The 15,315-nt window shown below is 36.3% G+C and overlaps 1 protein-coding gene across 1 annotated transcript in view; it reads left to right on the top strand.

Moving 5' to 3' along the window:
• Positions 1–15,315, top strand: part of LOC148300768 (poly [ADP-ribose] polymerase 1-like) — a 35,697-nt gene that overhangs the window by 13,487 nt on the left and 6,895 nt on the right. Inside the window, exons 8-16 of the mRNA XM_088274326.1 lie at positions 2,365–2,548; positions 5,016–5,337; positions 6,866–6,977; positions 7,954–8,116; positions 8,993–9,149; positions 10,942–11,109; positions 12,732–12,877; positions 13,836–13,972; positions 14,879–15,039. Coding sequence (XP_088130452.1) covers positions 2,365–2,548; positions 5,016–5,337; positions 6,866–6,977; positions 7,954–8,116; positions 8,993–9,149; positions 10,942–11,109; positions 12,732–12,877; positions 13,836–13,972; positions 14,879–15,039 — 1,550 coding nt within the window. The remainder of the gene's footprint in view (positions 1–2,364; positions 2,549–5,015; positions 5,338–6,865; positions 6,978–7,953; positions 8,117–8,992; positions 9,150–10,941; positions 11,110–12,731; positions 12,878–13,835; positions 13,973–14,878; positions 15,040–15,315) is intronic.

Raw genomic sequence — 15,315 nt, forward strand, 5'->3', positions numbered from 1 at the left:
CTTTGACGTCTGACAACACTGGCCGTCAGTAGCGCGCAAGCCGTTCTCGTTCTCGGCTTTGGCGGCTACTTGTGATATTATTATTATTTTATTCTCATTTTCAGATACATATTTACCAGATCCAACATTACAAAATTGTTATATTTCAACTTTAAATATGGCCAGTAAAAGCAACTAGGAATATTTACGTTTTTCCGGTTTTAAAATCACATTCTCATATTGTGTACAAAATACATACGAGTATCATCGATTCCCGCGGCACTTTTATCACCGTAAGGTTAATAAGAAAACTAGTGAAAATATGTAGATATTCAGTTCCCTATGGCCCCCTTCCTCCTTTGTTTGCAGAACTTGCGATCTTTTTGAAAAGCCGCGCAACATTTTTTGCAACGGCGCGCAACATATACATACTAAGTATGATTTAAAAAAATTCGTTATATGTGGGAATTCGTTATTACAAATTAATATTTTTTGGTCCCTTGGATTTCGTTATATCGCGATTCTACTGTAGTATGAAATTGAAGTATTTTTGTAAATAATAAAAACACAACTATTTCTCTGTTAAAAAATATATTTAAAAAATAATATTATAGATACGGGTTCAGAATTTTTGTATTCCTCCGTAATATTACAGTATTATAATATAAAGTTTTTAATTTACAGTGATGGAAAAAAATAATTTGTGAAAAAATCCAGGGATAGAATCACCAATACACAAACATTTCCCAGTGTATGCGTGCGTGCTGCCGTACACGCACACGGCTTGATCCTGCTCTTTTTAGTAGTGCGCTAGTCGTCCTTCAGGGTGGTCGTGCCGCTACGCCAGCTATGGCGGCTACTTGCGATGTATTTTTTTCTCGTTTTCATATATGTACCTACCAGAGCTAACATTACAAAATTGTTACATTTCAACTTCAACTGGTCAATAAGAGCAACATTTAGGAATAATCATATTTTTCCCGTTTTTAAATCGCATTTTCATATGTTGTACAAAATACGTATCACCGTTGCATGCGGTAGTTTTTAGCACCGGAAGGGAAAGATTAAAATTCATTGCAATCCTAATGGGAATCCATATATTTAGAATTCATTTTTCAATTTCAATTTTAATGTATTCTTTTTAATAGATTTATATTATCCTCTGACACTTTGTGATGGAATTGCATTTTCAATTTATTATTAGATTAAAACCAATATTTTTAGCTTTTCCACTTTTTTTATTTATAATATTATAAAAAATATTTTTAATATCATACAATACTTAAATTCACTCAAATTAAATTAATTTCTCAATAAAATTATATCAAATCATGGTTATCAACTCCTGCCTTCTTTTATATATAACATAAAAATTTGTATAGCCTCTCACCAGTCTGATGATGTCGGTAACGACGAAACCCGGTCGCTGGTCAAATAAAAAAAGTGGAAAAGCTAAAAATATTGGTTTTAATCTAATAATAAATTATTTAATGTATTCAATACAAATTAACCATTAGAAAGATGTAGAAGAATTCAGCTTCGGAATACCCCCTCAGACACATGAACAGATCAATATTCAGCATGATATTGTTCAGCATAGCAGTAGCTCTTCCTACAGGCATAACCATCGGCAGGTTGGTTCTGTTTATATGTGATACAATCTATGCCGATGCTGTCTTAGGTAACTATCGGGAACATACAGACCAATGCTCCGGATAATTTCAAGATTATTGATTGTACCGCGCAACATTGGATAAAAATGCGTAATCAAATACACATTCCTTCTAGTCTCTAAACTATTGTAGCCAAGCATACCCTGAAGAAACTGGGTCGGGTAGAGCCAAGTAAAATAGCCGTACTCTCTCATGTAGAGATACTTTACTAAATACAGCCATATAGATATTTTACCAAAATACAGTCCTTTTCAAATAAAAAACTTGTAAAAACGAAAAACTTACCAGAATGATTGTGTTCCATTTTAGGCAGGTTTTATTGTACTATGTCCTTTGAACAATAATAATAATAATAATAAAACCCTTATCCGCACCCCAATGGTGCATAGGGCATTGTGTCATATAAACGCAGTGTTATCTTGATCGTTTACACATGAAGGAAAGGTGATCAGCCCTCCGCTTCAGGTATCAGTCCATGGTAATATTGAATAAATATTACAGTGAAAAAATCATTCATATTTTATTTTACCCCCCTTGGGAATCGAACCCGGGACCTCCAGAACGGTAGCCGAGCGTGCTGACCATTACACCACGGAGGCGGACAAATCAAATTGAACAATCAAATGTCCAAAAACTTTTTTTTCCTTATAATTTTAGGCTAAATTATTATTTTTCAATTGTGATTTTTTAATATATCATTGGATTTTGATAGGTGACCTTACCGAATGGACTAAATGCCAAGCTGTGACCCAGACACCAAAGAGAGTCGCCTTCAAGATACCCGCTGACTACAAGGAATTTGGTTGCTTCTCCGGATACAAATATAAAGCCAAGACCAGATTGTTCAGAAACATCGCTCCGTCTGTTACAATCAAAACGGAAGCGGAATTAACCAAGTAATATATTTAACTTAAATTCATTTTATTTCATGCAAATAATATTTCCTTTAAATATACAGTACTCGTCCGCCTCCGTAGTGTAATGGTCAGCACACTAGGCTACCGTTCTGGAGGTCCCGGGTTCGATTCCCAGGGGGGGTCAAATAAATATAAGTGATTTTTTCACTGTAATATTTATTTAATATTACCCTGGACTGGTACCTGAAGCGGAGGGCTGATCACCTTTCCTTCATGTGTAAATGATCAAGAAAACACTGCGTTTATATGAAGCAGTGCCCTATACACCATTGGGGTGCGGATAAGGGTTTTATTCTTATATATTATTAAATATACAGTCAAACCTCTCAAAACGAGCATAATTTTTTCCAGAATCTTACTCGTAAAGCAATAATTTTTTAGAATAAAATAACAACTATGTAATTTTTTCGACATTAATTTTATTTGACCAGCAACCGTGTTTCCTTGTAACCGACATCATCAGACCTAACCGACACCATCACCAGTCCGATGATGTCGGTTACGCCGAAACACGGTTGCTGGTCAAATAAAATTTATGCGGAAAAAATTTACATAGTTGTTATTTTATTCTATAAAATGCAGTTCCACCAAGAAATGTCAGTACAAAACTTAAACATAACAATTTTTCTTTTTACGGGCCCGGAAGTAATTTTCACCCTTAAATAATTGGAGAATTGCAGTTTTTTGGAAAATAGTATCTAATTTTCAAACCCTTATCTGCACCCCAATGGTGCATAACGCAGTGTTATCTTGATCGTTAACACACGAAGGAAAGGTGATCAGCCCTCTGCTTCAGATACCAGACCAGGGTTATATTGAATAAATATTAGAGTGAAAAATATCACTTTTATTTATTTGACCCCCCCTAGAAATCGAACCCGGGACCTCCAGAACGGTAGCCGAGCGTGCTGACCATTACACTATGGAGGCAGATACCTTAACCCCTTACTGCATGATTTTTTTAAAACTTGTAAAAAAAATATATGATGTGTAAATCATGAAAAAAAAAGACACGTATTTTTTTATTTTTCAAAAAAATTATTTTTACCTATATAAAATACAAAAAATTATTTTGGTCCAAATCTGGCACGCCATGCAGTTGTAGTAAAAAAAATACTGGAGTACATGACATGACATGGAATCGAAAACCGCTATTCTTCATGGAAATTTGTAGAGCAATTCCTGTCTTTATTCAGACATAAGTTTATTTTGCATTTTTTGCAGATGACAAAGAAAGAATCAGCCTAAAAAAATTGGCCGATTAGGAGATTTTGACCTTCTTTACGAAAGTAAAGAGGGTCAAAATCTGGAGAATCTGGAGTTGCCATTACAGAGTTGTCGGCAAAATGCAGACATTTTTTTTATTTCCTCCCACCTATTGCACGTCATGGTTTCGGAAATTAATGGGTTACCTAGATCAGGATTCTAATAATGACGTATAGAGGGTAACTGTACCTACTATAGACATCATCATATTCCAATGAATTGTTCTATATCATTTTTCGACAATAAGATTGAAATGTCTGGTCTTTGGTTTGTCGAGTACAACCGTGATTCCAAAACCACCATTCCAAGATGTCGTCTTCAAAAAAATATTTAAAAAATTGAATAGGAGAATTTATATCGTCAAAGTCATTTGGAAACTCTAGATCTTCCAAAAATGCAATATCATCTGGTGATTTACACATATTTCGACTTCCCCAGACAAATTTCTTGGTAGCAAAAGTTGAAGGAGCTTCTTGGACTTCGTTTTCTTCATCAGAACTGCTCTCATCGCTTTCTAGAATAATTAAATTTTTGGGAGTACTCATTTGGGGGTAATCCTCATTATCTGACATATCATCCTCGCTGTCAAAACCGTTCTTTGGTATTTCTCTTGCATATTTTGTAGTGTTGTAGAAATTACGAGCGTCCATATTTAAAAAATAATTAAAATCGATAAAAATACATTTAACTTGGTTATTGGCATTATATAATTTATTTGACCGTATGTGCAATTTTTTTTGACTAGCTGCATGATGGACCATATATGGACCAAAAACATTTTACACAATATTATCCATAATTTTATATAAAAGTGATCATTTTATTACTTAGCCGATGAAAATAATATTACACCAGTGTAATATAATTTTTATAGCGCTTTACAAACAAAAAACTTTAAAAAAAAAGACTTTTGAATATCACGTTTGTGCAGAAAATCATAAACCGACAGTTGGAAACAGTCGAACGGACATCAAGTACAATCAGATACATCTAGCAAGAAGTTTGACAACTAGTAATGCGGATCATAGATAAAACTAAAGTATTATTGCCGGAAACAAGAAATATTTTATTATTTTGTTGTTTTTTATGGCGAAAGATTATTTTGGATCATATATGAGCCAGTATGCGGTAAGGGGTTAAATATTGAAATAAAATATTATTTTAAATATTTTTATTACAGGCCCGATATTAAGAAACCCGTTCCCCCGCTGAAGAACTTGGATTTCTTCATAATCGGCCTGAGCTCTAAGGCCAAAGAAGCTCTCAAAATCAAAATCCTCAAACTCGGTGGAAACGTGCCAAGCAAAATCCACGAGAAAATGGCGGCTGCAGTTTCCACTGCTGAAGAGGTGGAGAAGATGAATTCCAAAATGGAACAGATCAAGGACCATGACATCCAAGTTGTCGAAGGAAACTTTTTAGATGATATCAAGGAGAATGGAAGCGTTTCGGAGACTCTCGAACTGATTAGGGAAAAGAATATAGCCGATTGGGGATCTGATGTGAGTAAAAAGATATTTTTATTACACAGTAAAACCCCTCATTTAAAATTTTCACGGTAATGTCGTAAATATGAAACTGAGGAGTCGAAAAATGTACACTAAATTTAATTTAAGAATAAGGAAGTCTGCGCATTTACGGGGCTGACGACCGTCATAGGCTGGTTTAAGTGATCACTTTACACACGTGTAACATTCACCAATTCTACCCATTATTGACAACCACACTACTCAAATTCTTGGAAGTTCCATATATATGAACCAATTTAGAAACCTTGTTCTTGAATCACTAGAACTTTACTAGGGACATCTATTGGTGAGATGTAAAGAAGTTTTATATTAAGCAGAAACTCTTAAATTGGTTTGTTAGGTCCGAATCCTGACTTCCATATTCTTCTTCATCTTTGATGAGATGTCAAAAAATAATATGAAAATAACTCCTGTAATTGGAGATAATCCAGATTTTGTGAACAAGTATTTGGACACACTCAAAATGTTGTAGAAAATAGGAATTCAACCTTCGCGCAACCCCTATCCGCACCCAATGGTGTATAGGGCACTACATCAAATCGATGCAATCTTAATTTTATTTATTATTGATTATTTGAAATGCAAGGTTATCTCAGTCCTACGCTTCAGGGTAGTATTAAATATATTATTAGAGTGAAAAAACACTTATGAAAGGCGATCAGCCCTACGCTTCAGATACCAGTCCAAGGTAATATTGAATAAATATTGGAGTGTAAAATCACCTACATTTATCTTGACCTTCCCGGGAATCGATCCCGGGACCTCTAGCGCGGTAGGTAAATGTGCTGGAAAGTTTAGTTGTGGAGATGAAAAACTACAATGAAGGAGGATAAACGTCGGAGCCGGATAATACTTACGGAGCTCAATGCAGTGGAGTGAAGCGGCTGAACGCTGCACTAACCTCTTTTTCTCTCCCAGATAATGCATACCCGAAAGCACTAAAGCAAAAGTGCAAGAATCCCGTACCCGTAACATGACCTTGCATATATAAGCAGGGTGCAAAGAAATGTGAGAGGGGAAAAAAAAAAAAAAATGTGCTGACCACAACACTATGGAGGCGGACACCAATACATATTTATAACAATCTATACACAACAATACATATTTATAATAACTTTACAATACTTATTTATAATATCATATGGAAAGGAATTTGTTTATGACATGTAATGAAATACGACATGGCTGAATGATGCAATGTTTTTTAGATCTACCCACCTCCATTATCCGTTTGTGAATAGCTCTTTTATAATTTATCTATTAATTTTTAAATCAAACACAGATTTTTGAGTCTACCAAGTTGTATTTTATTAAAAAACACAAAAATTAATATTGTGACAATTTTTTCGCCTAGTTATGGCATTTTCGTTTGAAAATGCCAGTTCTACAAATTAAACACCAAATCAATAAATAAATAGATCTATTTTACTTTATAAACTACAATACACGGTGCAATAATCATTTTGTTTTTAGATTTACCTAAAATTATCTTGTCTTGTAGCCAAAGCTTCGACTGCCACAGGACGTTGTCGATGGGAAATCCATCCCAAAGTCATCGGGGAGTATGTACAAGTCCAAATCGGGATCTGGAATGACCAAGCTTAAGGTTAAAGGTACGCCACATTTCAAACTTCATCCAATGGTGCATGGGGAACTGTATTAACCTGTCTGCCCATACATGGTTGTCCAAACAAAACTTTTCTCAAGGGAGTAACACCACTTATAACTAAAGCCTAGTGAGATTTGTCCTGGGCGGCGCGAACCCGATACCTCGTAAAAGAGGCAAGGTTGATGGTGGCTCTCGGGAGGCATGCGGAGTACATGGCCAAACCAACTGAATCGCCTTTTCGTGACGTGACAGTTGTGACCAAGATTTGCTGCGTCCTACGCTTTATCTCTTCACTCCTCACAAAGTCAAACCACCGCACGCCTAAAATTCTCCGCAGACACCTATTCTCAAAGCTCAGAACACAGCTGCTCTGGGCCCTTGTAAAATTTATGTTTCACAGCCGTATAAGAGAACAGGAGCAATGCAGGCACTGTATAGGCGGCATTTGGTCTTCACCGAGTATAGATCCGATCTTCAGACAGCCCTCATACTGTTTTTTGCAGATCCTGCGAGTACTTATGACCATACGATGAATAAATGTGGTTGTGTTCTGTGATCAATGTATTTGATTCTGGATAAAGTATAGTATGAAAAAAACAAGAAACCAGCAAGTTTTGAAAATAGAATACTGGGTATAAAGTGGTAAGACTTTGTCAGGAATGACGATGTGAGGAGAAGAACTCGGCAGCCCCTCATACTGGAAGTCCTGAAGAGGAGAAGGTGGACATGGTTGGGACATGTCCTTAGACTGCCCTCTGAGAGCATCAACCCCTCGTGTCTCTTCTTCCAACCCCGAGGATTCCGACGACCATTCACCGACTTATACTCAGCGGAACTTCGAGACGCCGGACTGACCTGGGAGAAAGCCAAGGAGACGTCTCGTGTTGGCCATATGCTCCACTTTCACTCCCTAGGGAGTGAATATGGAAAGAAGAAGAAGAAATTATAGTATTTTCATGTTACCTCGTTTGTGTGAGCAGGAGGCACAGCCGTGGACCCAGAATCGGGATTGGATGACGTTGCCCACGTGTACAAGGATGAGGGCGGAGTCAAGTATTCCGTAGTTCTCGGCCTGACTGATATTGTGAGCAAGAAGAACTCCTTCTACAAGCTCCAAGTATTGAAAGCCGACAGCCAAAACAAGTTAGTACCTTTTTTTAAATTAATGAATTTTGCTGTCCATATGATGTAGTGGTTAGCGCCTTTGGCTACCATGCCGAAAATCTAGAGTTCAATCGGGGGGGGGAACAGATGTGAGTGATTTTTATATTATTTTTTGACATCTCATCAAAGATGAAGAAGAATATGGAAGTCTGGGCATTTACGGGGCTTACGACCGTCATAGGCTGGTTTAAGTGATCACTTTACACACGTGTAACATTCACCAATTCTACCCATTATTGACAACCACACTACTCAAATTCTTGGAAGTTCTATATATATGAACCAATTTAGAAACCTTGTTCATGAATCACTAAAACTTCACTAGAGACATCTATTGGTGAGATGTAAAGAAGCTTTTTATTAAGCAGAAACTCTTTTATTAGTATGTGAGATCCGAATCCCGGATTATAATCACACACATGAGAAACGCCAGAAAATACCATTTTCATTTAAAAATTTTCATTAAAAAGTTATACCTCGCATAACGTATTTAATTCGTTCAAGGAGCAAGTTTGTTTTCCTGTAACAATACATGTTAAAAAAGTTAATATTATATGTTCTGTAGCATAAAATATGGTACTGAACAATTTAAAAAAAATACTCTCAAAATCAGATTTTGGAGAGTCTACTGAGTCTACTTGTACAATGTTTTTTGGCATCTCTTGTGCTCCACTAAATCAAAGTAAGTAAATGGAACGCTTATTAGCGTTTCTCGCTCCCTTACAACGGTATGTAAAAGACCTTTTAAGCGTTTCCCGCAAACAGTGTGTTAATTTGCAAGGTATTATTTCAATAAATAATGTAAAAATTTATGTGCATGTATGTGAAATAAAAGTACGGTAATATTGTGCGCAGGTTCTGGCTGTTCCGCTCTTGGGGGAGAATAGGAACCACCATCGGGGGGAAGAAAACGGAACCTTGCTCCGGCCTCTACGACGCCACCACTAAGTTCCAACAATTGTACATGGACAAGACGGACAACGATTGGTGCAACAAGGACGACTTTATGAAGGTAAATAACACTGGCCAACAATTTACAACTGTGTATAGCTGAATTAAAAAACGAAAGTGAAAAAAATGTAGCACGTCACATTTTTTAGTTATGGATATTTTTAATTCTGAAATAGACTAAAGTTTATCTTATTATTCTTATTTCCTCACGTTGTCGGCGGGACACGGCATTTGCCGTTTTTCGCGGACTGTCGGTCAACTGCGGGACACGGCAAATGCCATTTTTGTCGACTGTCGGTTATCAGCGGGAAACGGCAATATCCGGGTTTGTTATCAGCGTGAAATAAAACGCGTTGAAGGGTAATCTGCTACCTGGGTGCTAGGCGACAGTCTGTTGACGTTATTTGAGATGCCTTGTCCGGATTGGCTAGTGTGTCGCTTGTAAAAGCATCCCCAGAAATCTAGAGTTTTTATGCGATCTCAATCTCCAGTTTAGTTTGAGTCATTTCACGTATTGGACTATTTTTCATACCGCTCGCACTGTTTTGTTTACTGTTTGGTATTTTATTATTTGAATATATTAGCATTGTATAGGGAATGATACCTCGGAAGGGAAGACTATTTTTTAGAGTTTGCAATGCTTCTAAAATAAAATTGTGGAATACTTAATTAAAAATTATGATTATAATTTATTTTTGATGATCAAAGGTCATATATGATTCTTTGAAAATTTCAATCGAAAATATTATTTGGTTTAGAAATTGTGTCAATTTCAAGAAAGCGATATATTTTTGCACTAATCGCGAAAAACGTCCGCTATAGGCTAGAGTCTATTGTTCGAAGCGCCCGACTACAATGTGTTAATGTATGCAAGATCTTTCCGGAAATAGTTCACATACCGGGAGACTCCTGAAAACATGATTTTTTTCTTGACCAATGACTGGCCAAATTTCAAAACCCAGAGCTGTCTCTGAGACGCCTTCATTGGTTTGTTACTATGTGTTATGTAGTGCATTAGCACATTTTTGTATGAAAAGTTACAGCAGGTGTTGTCTATGGAGTATGGCTGTACATGGCCATCCAAACATAACTTTCCTCAAAGGAGTATGGGCGTACATTAACACCGGCGCTTTTAACTAAAGCCCGGTGACATTTATTTCAAAAATGGTACTTGTACTGCCATCTGTGGTTGTATTTGAATATTAAAACCGCACTTCGGATTATTTTTCTGTTTTTTTCCATGATATTTTATTTTGAACAAAGGTTGTGTGACGCCATCGTGATGAAAAACTGTCTGAAATGAACTAACTGAAATATTTTTGTTGAATTATATATAGTTTTGTATGAAAAAGTCATGAGTGGAATCAAAATTTTATAATATTTTTAAGATTAGCAAGCTTCTACTATGTATATTAAATGAATGTTTAAAAGCACTATTTTTATACATTTTTAATTCAAGTTTTACTCAGTAACACGGTATGTGAAGTTAAGTCTAAATTTTAGAGTGATTGGTAATCACAATGGTCCGCCTCCGTAGTGTAATGTCAGCACACTCGGCTACCGTTCTGGAGGTCCCGGGTTGGATTCCCAGGAGGGGGGTCAAATAAATACAAGTGATTATTTCACTTTAATATTTATTTAATATCACCCTGGGCTGGTACCCGAAGCGGAGGGCTGATCACCTTTCCTTTCCTTCCCTGTGCACCATTGGGGTACAGATAAGGGTTTGAAGAAGAAGAAGGTGATGACAATAGATTTTTAGAAATAGTGGTACTAACCAAGTAAAACTTACCATTAAAAATGGATTGATCAATGATTGAAATCATTTTTATATATTCAATATGCACATTCAGGTTCCCGGGAAGATGTACCCCGTGGAGATGGACTATGACGAAGATGCGGAGCCGGTGAAAGCCCTCGTGCATGCTGACAAGTCCAGCACTCTGCCGGAGCCCGTCCAAGAACTTATCAAGATGCTATTCGACGTAGAAGTCATGAAGAAGGTCATGTTGGAGTTTGAAGTGAGTTGTTTACAAACTGGCCAGTACAGTAAGTCCTCTACTTACATGATTAATTTGTTCCAAAGGTTTTCGTGTAAGTCGAAAAATCGCGTTAGTCGAATTTTATTTTTGTTGATATATGGTATGTAGTAATATGCGCAAGTTTCAAATGATATAGTACATATCGCTCACTCCTTTTAAGAACGTCATAAATCAAAAATCGACAATTTTAAGTTGTGCATACTTTCTGAATGCCCAGAAAATGTACTATATCCCAGCAAAAGCGGCATATTTTAAACTTAATATTTACCCGCTACAGAGCAGAAAGTGTGGTTTTTGCATTTTTAAGAAAATGTATTATTTCTTATTTTTTTTAAATATACTAAATATTTTTCAAATGGAGAAAAAACCTTCAGGTTCTACCTAAAAAGATCTATAGCATAGTAAAAAGTTTAATTAGTGGCTTGATATTTATTTTTAATACATTGTATTTTATTTATAAACTTTAAAAACGTTCTCCTGAAAAATTTTTTGATTTATGACGTTCTTGAAAGGAGTGAGCGATATGTAAAAACAGAATAGATCTACATGCGTTTATTTGATAAAACATTATCATTTTTAGATATATTTATGTGTAAATACATAAACATAGTTACATTTTAAAAAAACACTAATTAATTATTTATATTCCTTTATTTTTGGAATTTATCGTAGATTGTATTGGTATTGATTTTGTTACACAATCCATAATTTAAGCATTCTATTTAATAATTTTTCTAATAGTTGAATGACACGTTTCATGAGTATGTGTGATGTCAACCATCTTTTTACCTTTGTGATATTTTTTTAATAATTTTGACTTTGGTCTCTATTATTCTGGAACGTCTTCTTTTATTATCAATTTGATAATCAAAACATTTGTTTGAAATCTTAGAGCACTTGTGCACTACACGGAATTTTACCAACCAGTCTGTTTTTTTTTTTTAAAAGCGACTACGACAGTACTAGCGTGATCAAATTTACGTACACCATGATCACGCACCGATCATGCACACCGATCCGAAGAAAGACGGCCAAAAGCACAAGCCAATCATCCGTTTTATCATGCTAACCGGAACCGGACAGTAAAATTCCGTGAAGTGCTCAAGCGCCCTTAGGGGTTTAAAATAAACCATTGAAAAAACTAGTCATGTAAGTGTAAGTAAAAATCACGTAAGTAGAAGACCTAGGGTGATTGCCCACTACCCGGAATTTGACCGTCCGGCAGTCCGGTTTTGAAAAATGAAAGCGGCTACGACAGTTTAGCGTGATTGAATTTACGCACAACATGTTCCTGCACCGATCCGAAGAAATATGGACAGAAACACAAGCCAATCATCGTTTTAAAACGCTAATTGACGGTAAAATTCCGTGTAATTCCGGGTAGTGGACAAGCGCCCTAAGAGGTTTAAAATAAAACATTGAAAAAAATAGTCTTGTAAGTATGAATTCACGTAAGTCAATATCACGTAAGTAGAAAACTTACTGTAATGTGTTTTGCGCGCTCCGCTTTTAACTGGTTCAAGTAAGTCAAAATCACGTATGTAGAAAACTTACTGTAATGTGTTTTGCGCGCTCCGGTTGTAACAAGTTGGCTGTTTCAGTTGGACACGGAGAAAATGCCCCTGGGCAAGCTGTCTCGCAAGCAGCTCTTGTCGGGGTACTCGGTCCTCACCGAGGTGCAGAAACTCCTGAGCGGCAAGAAGGACAGCAAGACTACGGAAGTGAAGATCATCGATGCCACCAACAGGTGAGTTAAGTTCACTAAGTAAGTCAGGACTATGAGTATCTCCTGTGTTGAGCTATGGCAATCTATATTGTGGGCTATGTAGCCACACCGTTGGGTTGCCGTGCTAATGTGAGCAGGACGGAAGCGTTTCCGATACAAACTAAACCAAAGATATCTGAGCGGACCCACTCAAAAGCCGCGAGAATTGCTCCAATCGTTGACTAGAACAGACGCTTTAACTTGATTTTAACTTATATTATTTCGAAAAATAAAAATACTTTGTGTTTTGATCCACTCACATTTTTATTAACCAACTAGTTTCGGCAACAACCTGTTGCCCTCTTCAGGGTTTAATTTAAACATAAATTAATTAATTTTAATAAATTAATTAAATTTTAATTTTAACTAAACATAATAAATTATGAATAATATTTATAAAAATAAATTATGAAATAATATTTGAATATGATCCACAAAGTTAATGCTTTCAATATTCTAAACATGATTTTAACTTGTTTAACTCCGTATATTATAAATTATTTGTCATTATTTGATTCCTGTATATAGTGTAAATTTCCATTTATTTAAGTAAAGGAACCAACTGTAAGTACATTCTTTCATTTTTACTCTGGTCACCAAATCCACATCACAACGGCAACACGCCACAATAAAACCAGCCGGAATTAACATAGCAACTAGCTATAATATCAATCATGACCTTTATTTGGTCATCATCACTTCAACTGGATGCCCAGAGTGCTCCTCGTTTCGTAATGAAAAATCTACCCATTAAATTTGGCAAACTATTTCTGTCTCGCCATCTGTACATCCATCCTTTTTAACCTTCATCACCATACGATTCAGTGGATTTAAAATGCCCAAACGAGAGAAATCTGGAAAAAATAGACAAGGCATACATTTAGCAGTGGAGAGATGGCTGACAAAGAACAATTTTGCATTATTGAATTGGTTCTTCCAGGTTCTATACGCTGATTCCCCACGACTTTGGTGTGGAAAATCCTCCCTTGCTCAAAGATGAAGAGACTATCAAAACCAAAACTTTGATGCTGGATAGCTTGCTTGAGCTCGAAATCGCCTACAACTTGATGAAAACAGGTACAATTATTAAAATCAAAAATCTTCAAATAAAACAAGGGTTTTGCCACAGTTTGCCACAGTTTTGAGTTTAGAATGTAACTTAACGTTACATTCCAATCAGTGCGTATTTTTATGTATGAAAATGTATTTGTTAGTTTGTTCTAAATCCTAAGTGATTCAGTAATTCAGTGTCAGAAATGAAGACTCTGAGAAGCATAACAGGCAAGAGTCTTCGAGATAGATTGAGAAATGCCAAGATCAGGGAAATATGCGAGATCGAAGATGTCGTTGGGTGGGGAAGGCAACGAAGAAGACAATGGTATGCGCATGTGAGGAGAATGGAACCATCCAGACTCCCGCACATCGCACTGTACGGCCAACCCCATGGTAGACGACTTCCGGGCAGACCACCAAAGGGATGGGCCGATAGCTGGGAATCGACGTCGCAGGAGGCTAATCCCCCTTAAAAACAGGCTGAAAGGCCTATAATAAGAAGAAGAAGACTTTAAATATTTTTAATGACCTCCGACAAGTATTTTGATCTGTGTCAGGTAAAATATGTTTTTCTTTAAAAACATATTTTTGTGCCACGAGGGTTTGAAGAAGACAGTATACTTTACTAACTTTTCAACAATTTAGAAACAAAATTAGGCCAAATATAATAATTTTATGTAATAATAAACGTCAATAAGTTAACGTGATTTATAATTAAATAATATTATTTAATTACCTAGACATTGGCGAAAGCAATAAATTGTATATGCAACGCCATTCTATATATAAAAAAAACCTGTTCTTCAGTCTTTGTGTGTTTTTTTTAAATGTTACCCTCCAAATATTTTTCTTCAAAATCTTGTTTGGATTTCCCGGGATTTCAGATTCCCGAGGTTTGAATGGGAATTGTAATGTGTGTTCTGTGTGCAGGTTCTAGCGGCGGAGGCAGTCCCCTGGACACCCACTACATCCAGCTCAAGAGTGAGATCTCACCCGTGCCCCCGGGCAGTCCGGAGTACCTGATGGCCTCCAAGTACGTGACCAACACTCACGCCAGCACCCACAGCGGATACAAACTGGAAATACTCCAGGTGAGGAGATATCTTCTTCTTCTTCAAAAGTTAAACAATAACTCTGATGATGACAAGGTTCTTGTTGAAACCGGTTGGAGAAAAGTACCAATAAAAAATCGTTAACGTCTTTCCTTACGGTGCTAAAAACTTCCGCGTGCGCCGGTGATATATATTTTGTATACCATATTAAAACGTGGTTTAAAAATGGGAAAAATGTGAATATTCCTAAATGTTGCTTTTATTGACCATAGTTGAAGTTGAAATGTAACAATTTTGTAATGTTAGCTCTGGTAG

Source organism: Brachycentrus maculatus, unplaced genomic scaffold (assembly GCF_059751285.1).
Source record: "Brachycentrus maculatus isolate JH-2025_06_01 unplaced genomic scaffold, ASM5975128v1 h1tg000657l, whole genome shotgun sequence".
Classification (NCBI taxonomy): Eukaryota; Metazoa; Arthropoda; class Insecta; order Trichoptera; family Brachycentridae; genus Brachycentrus; species Brachycentrus maculatus.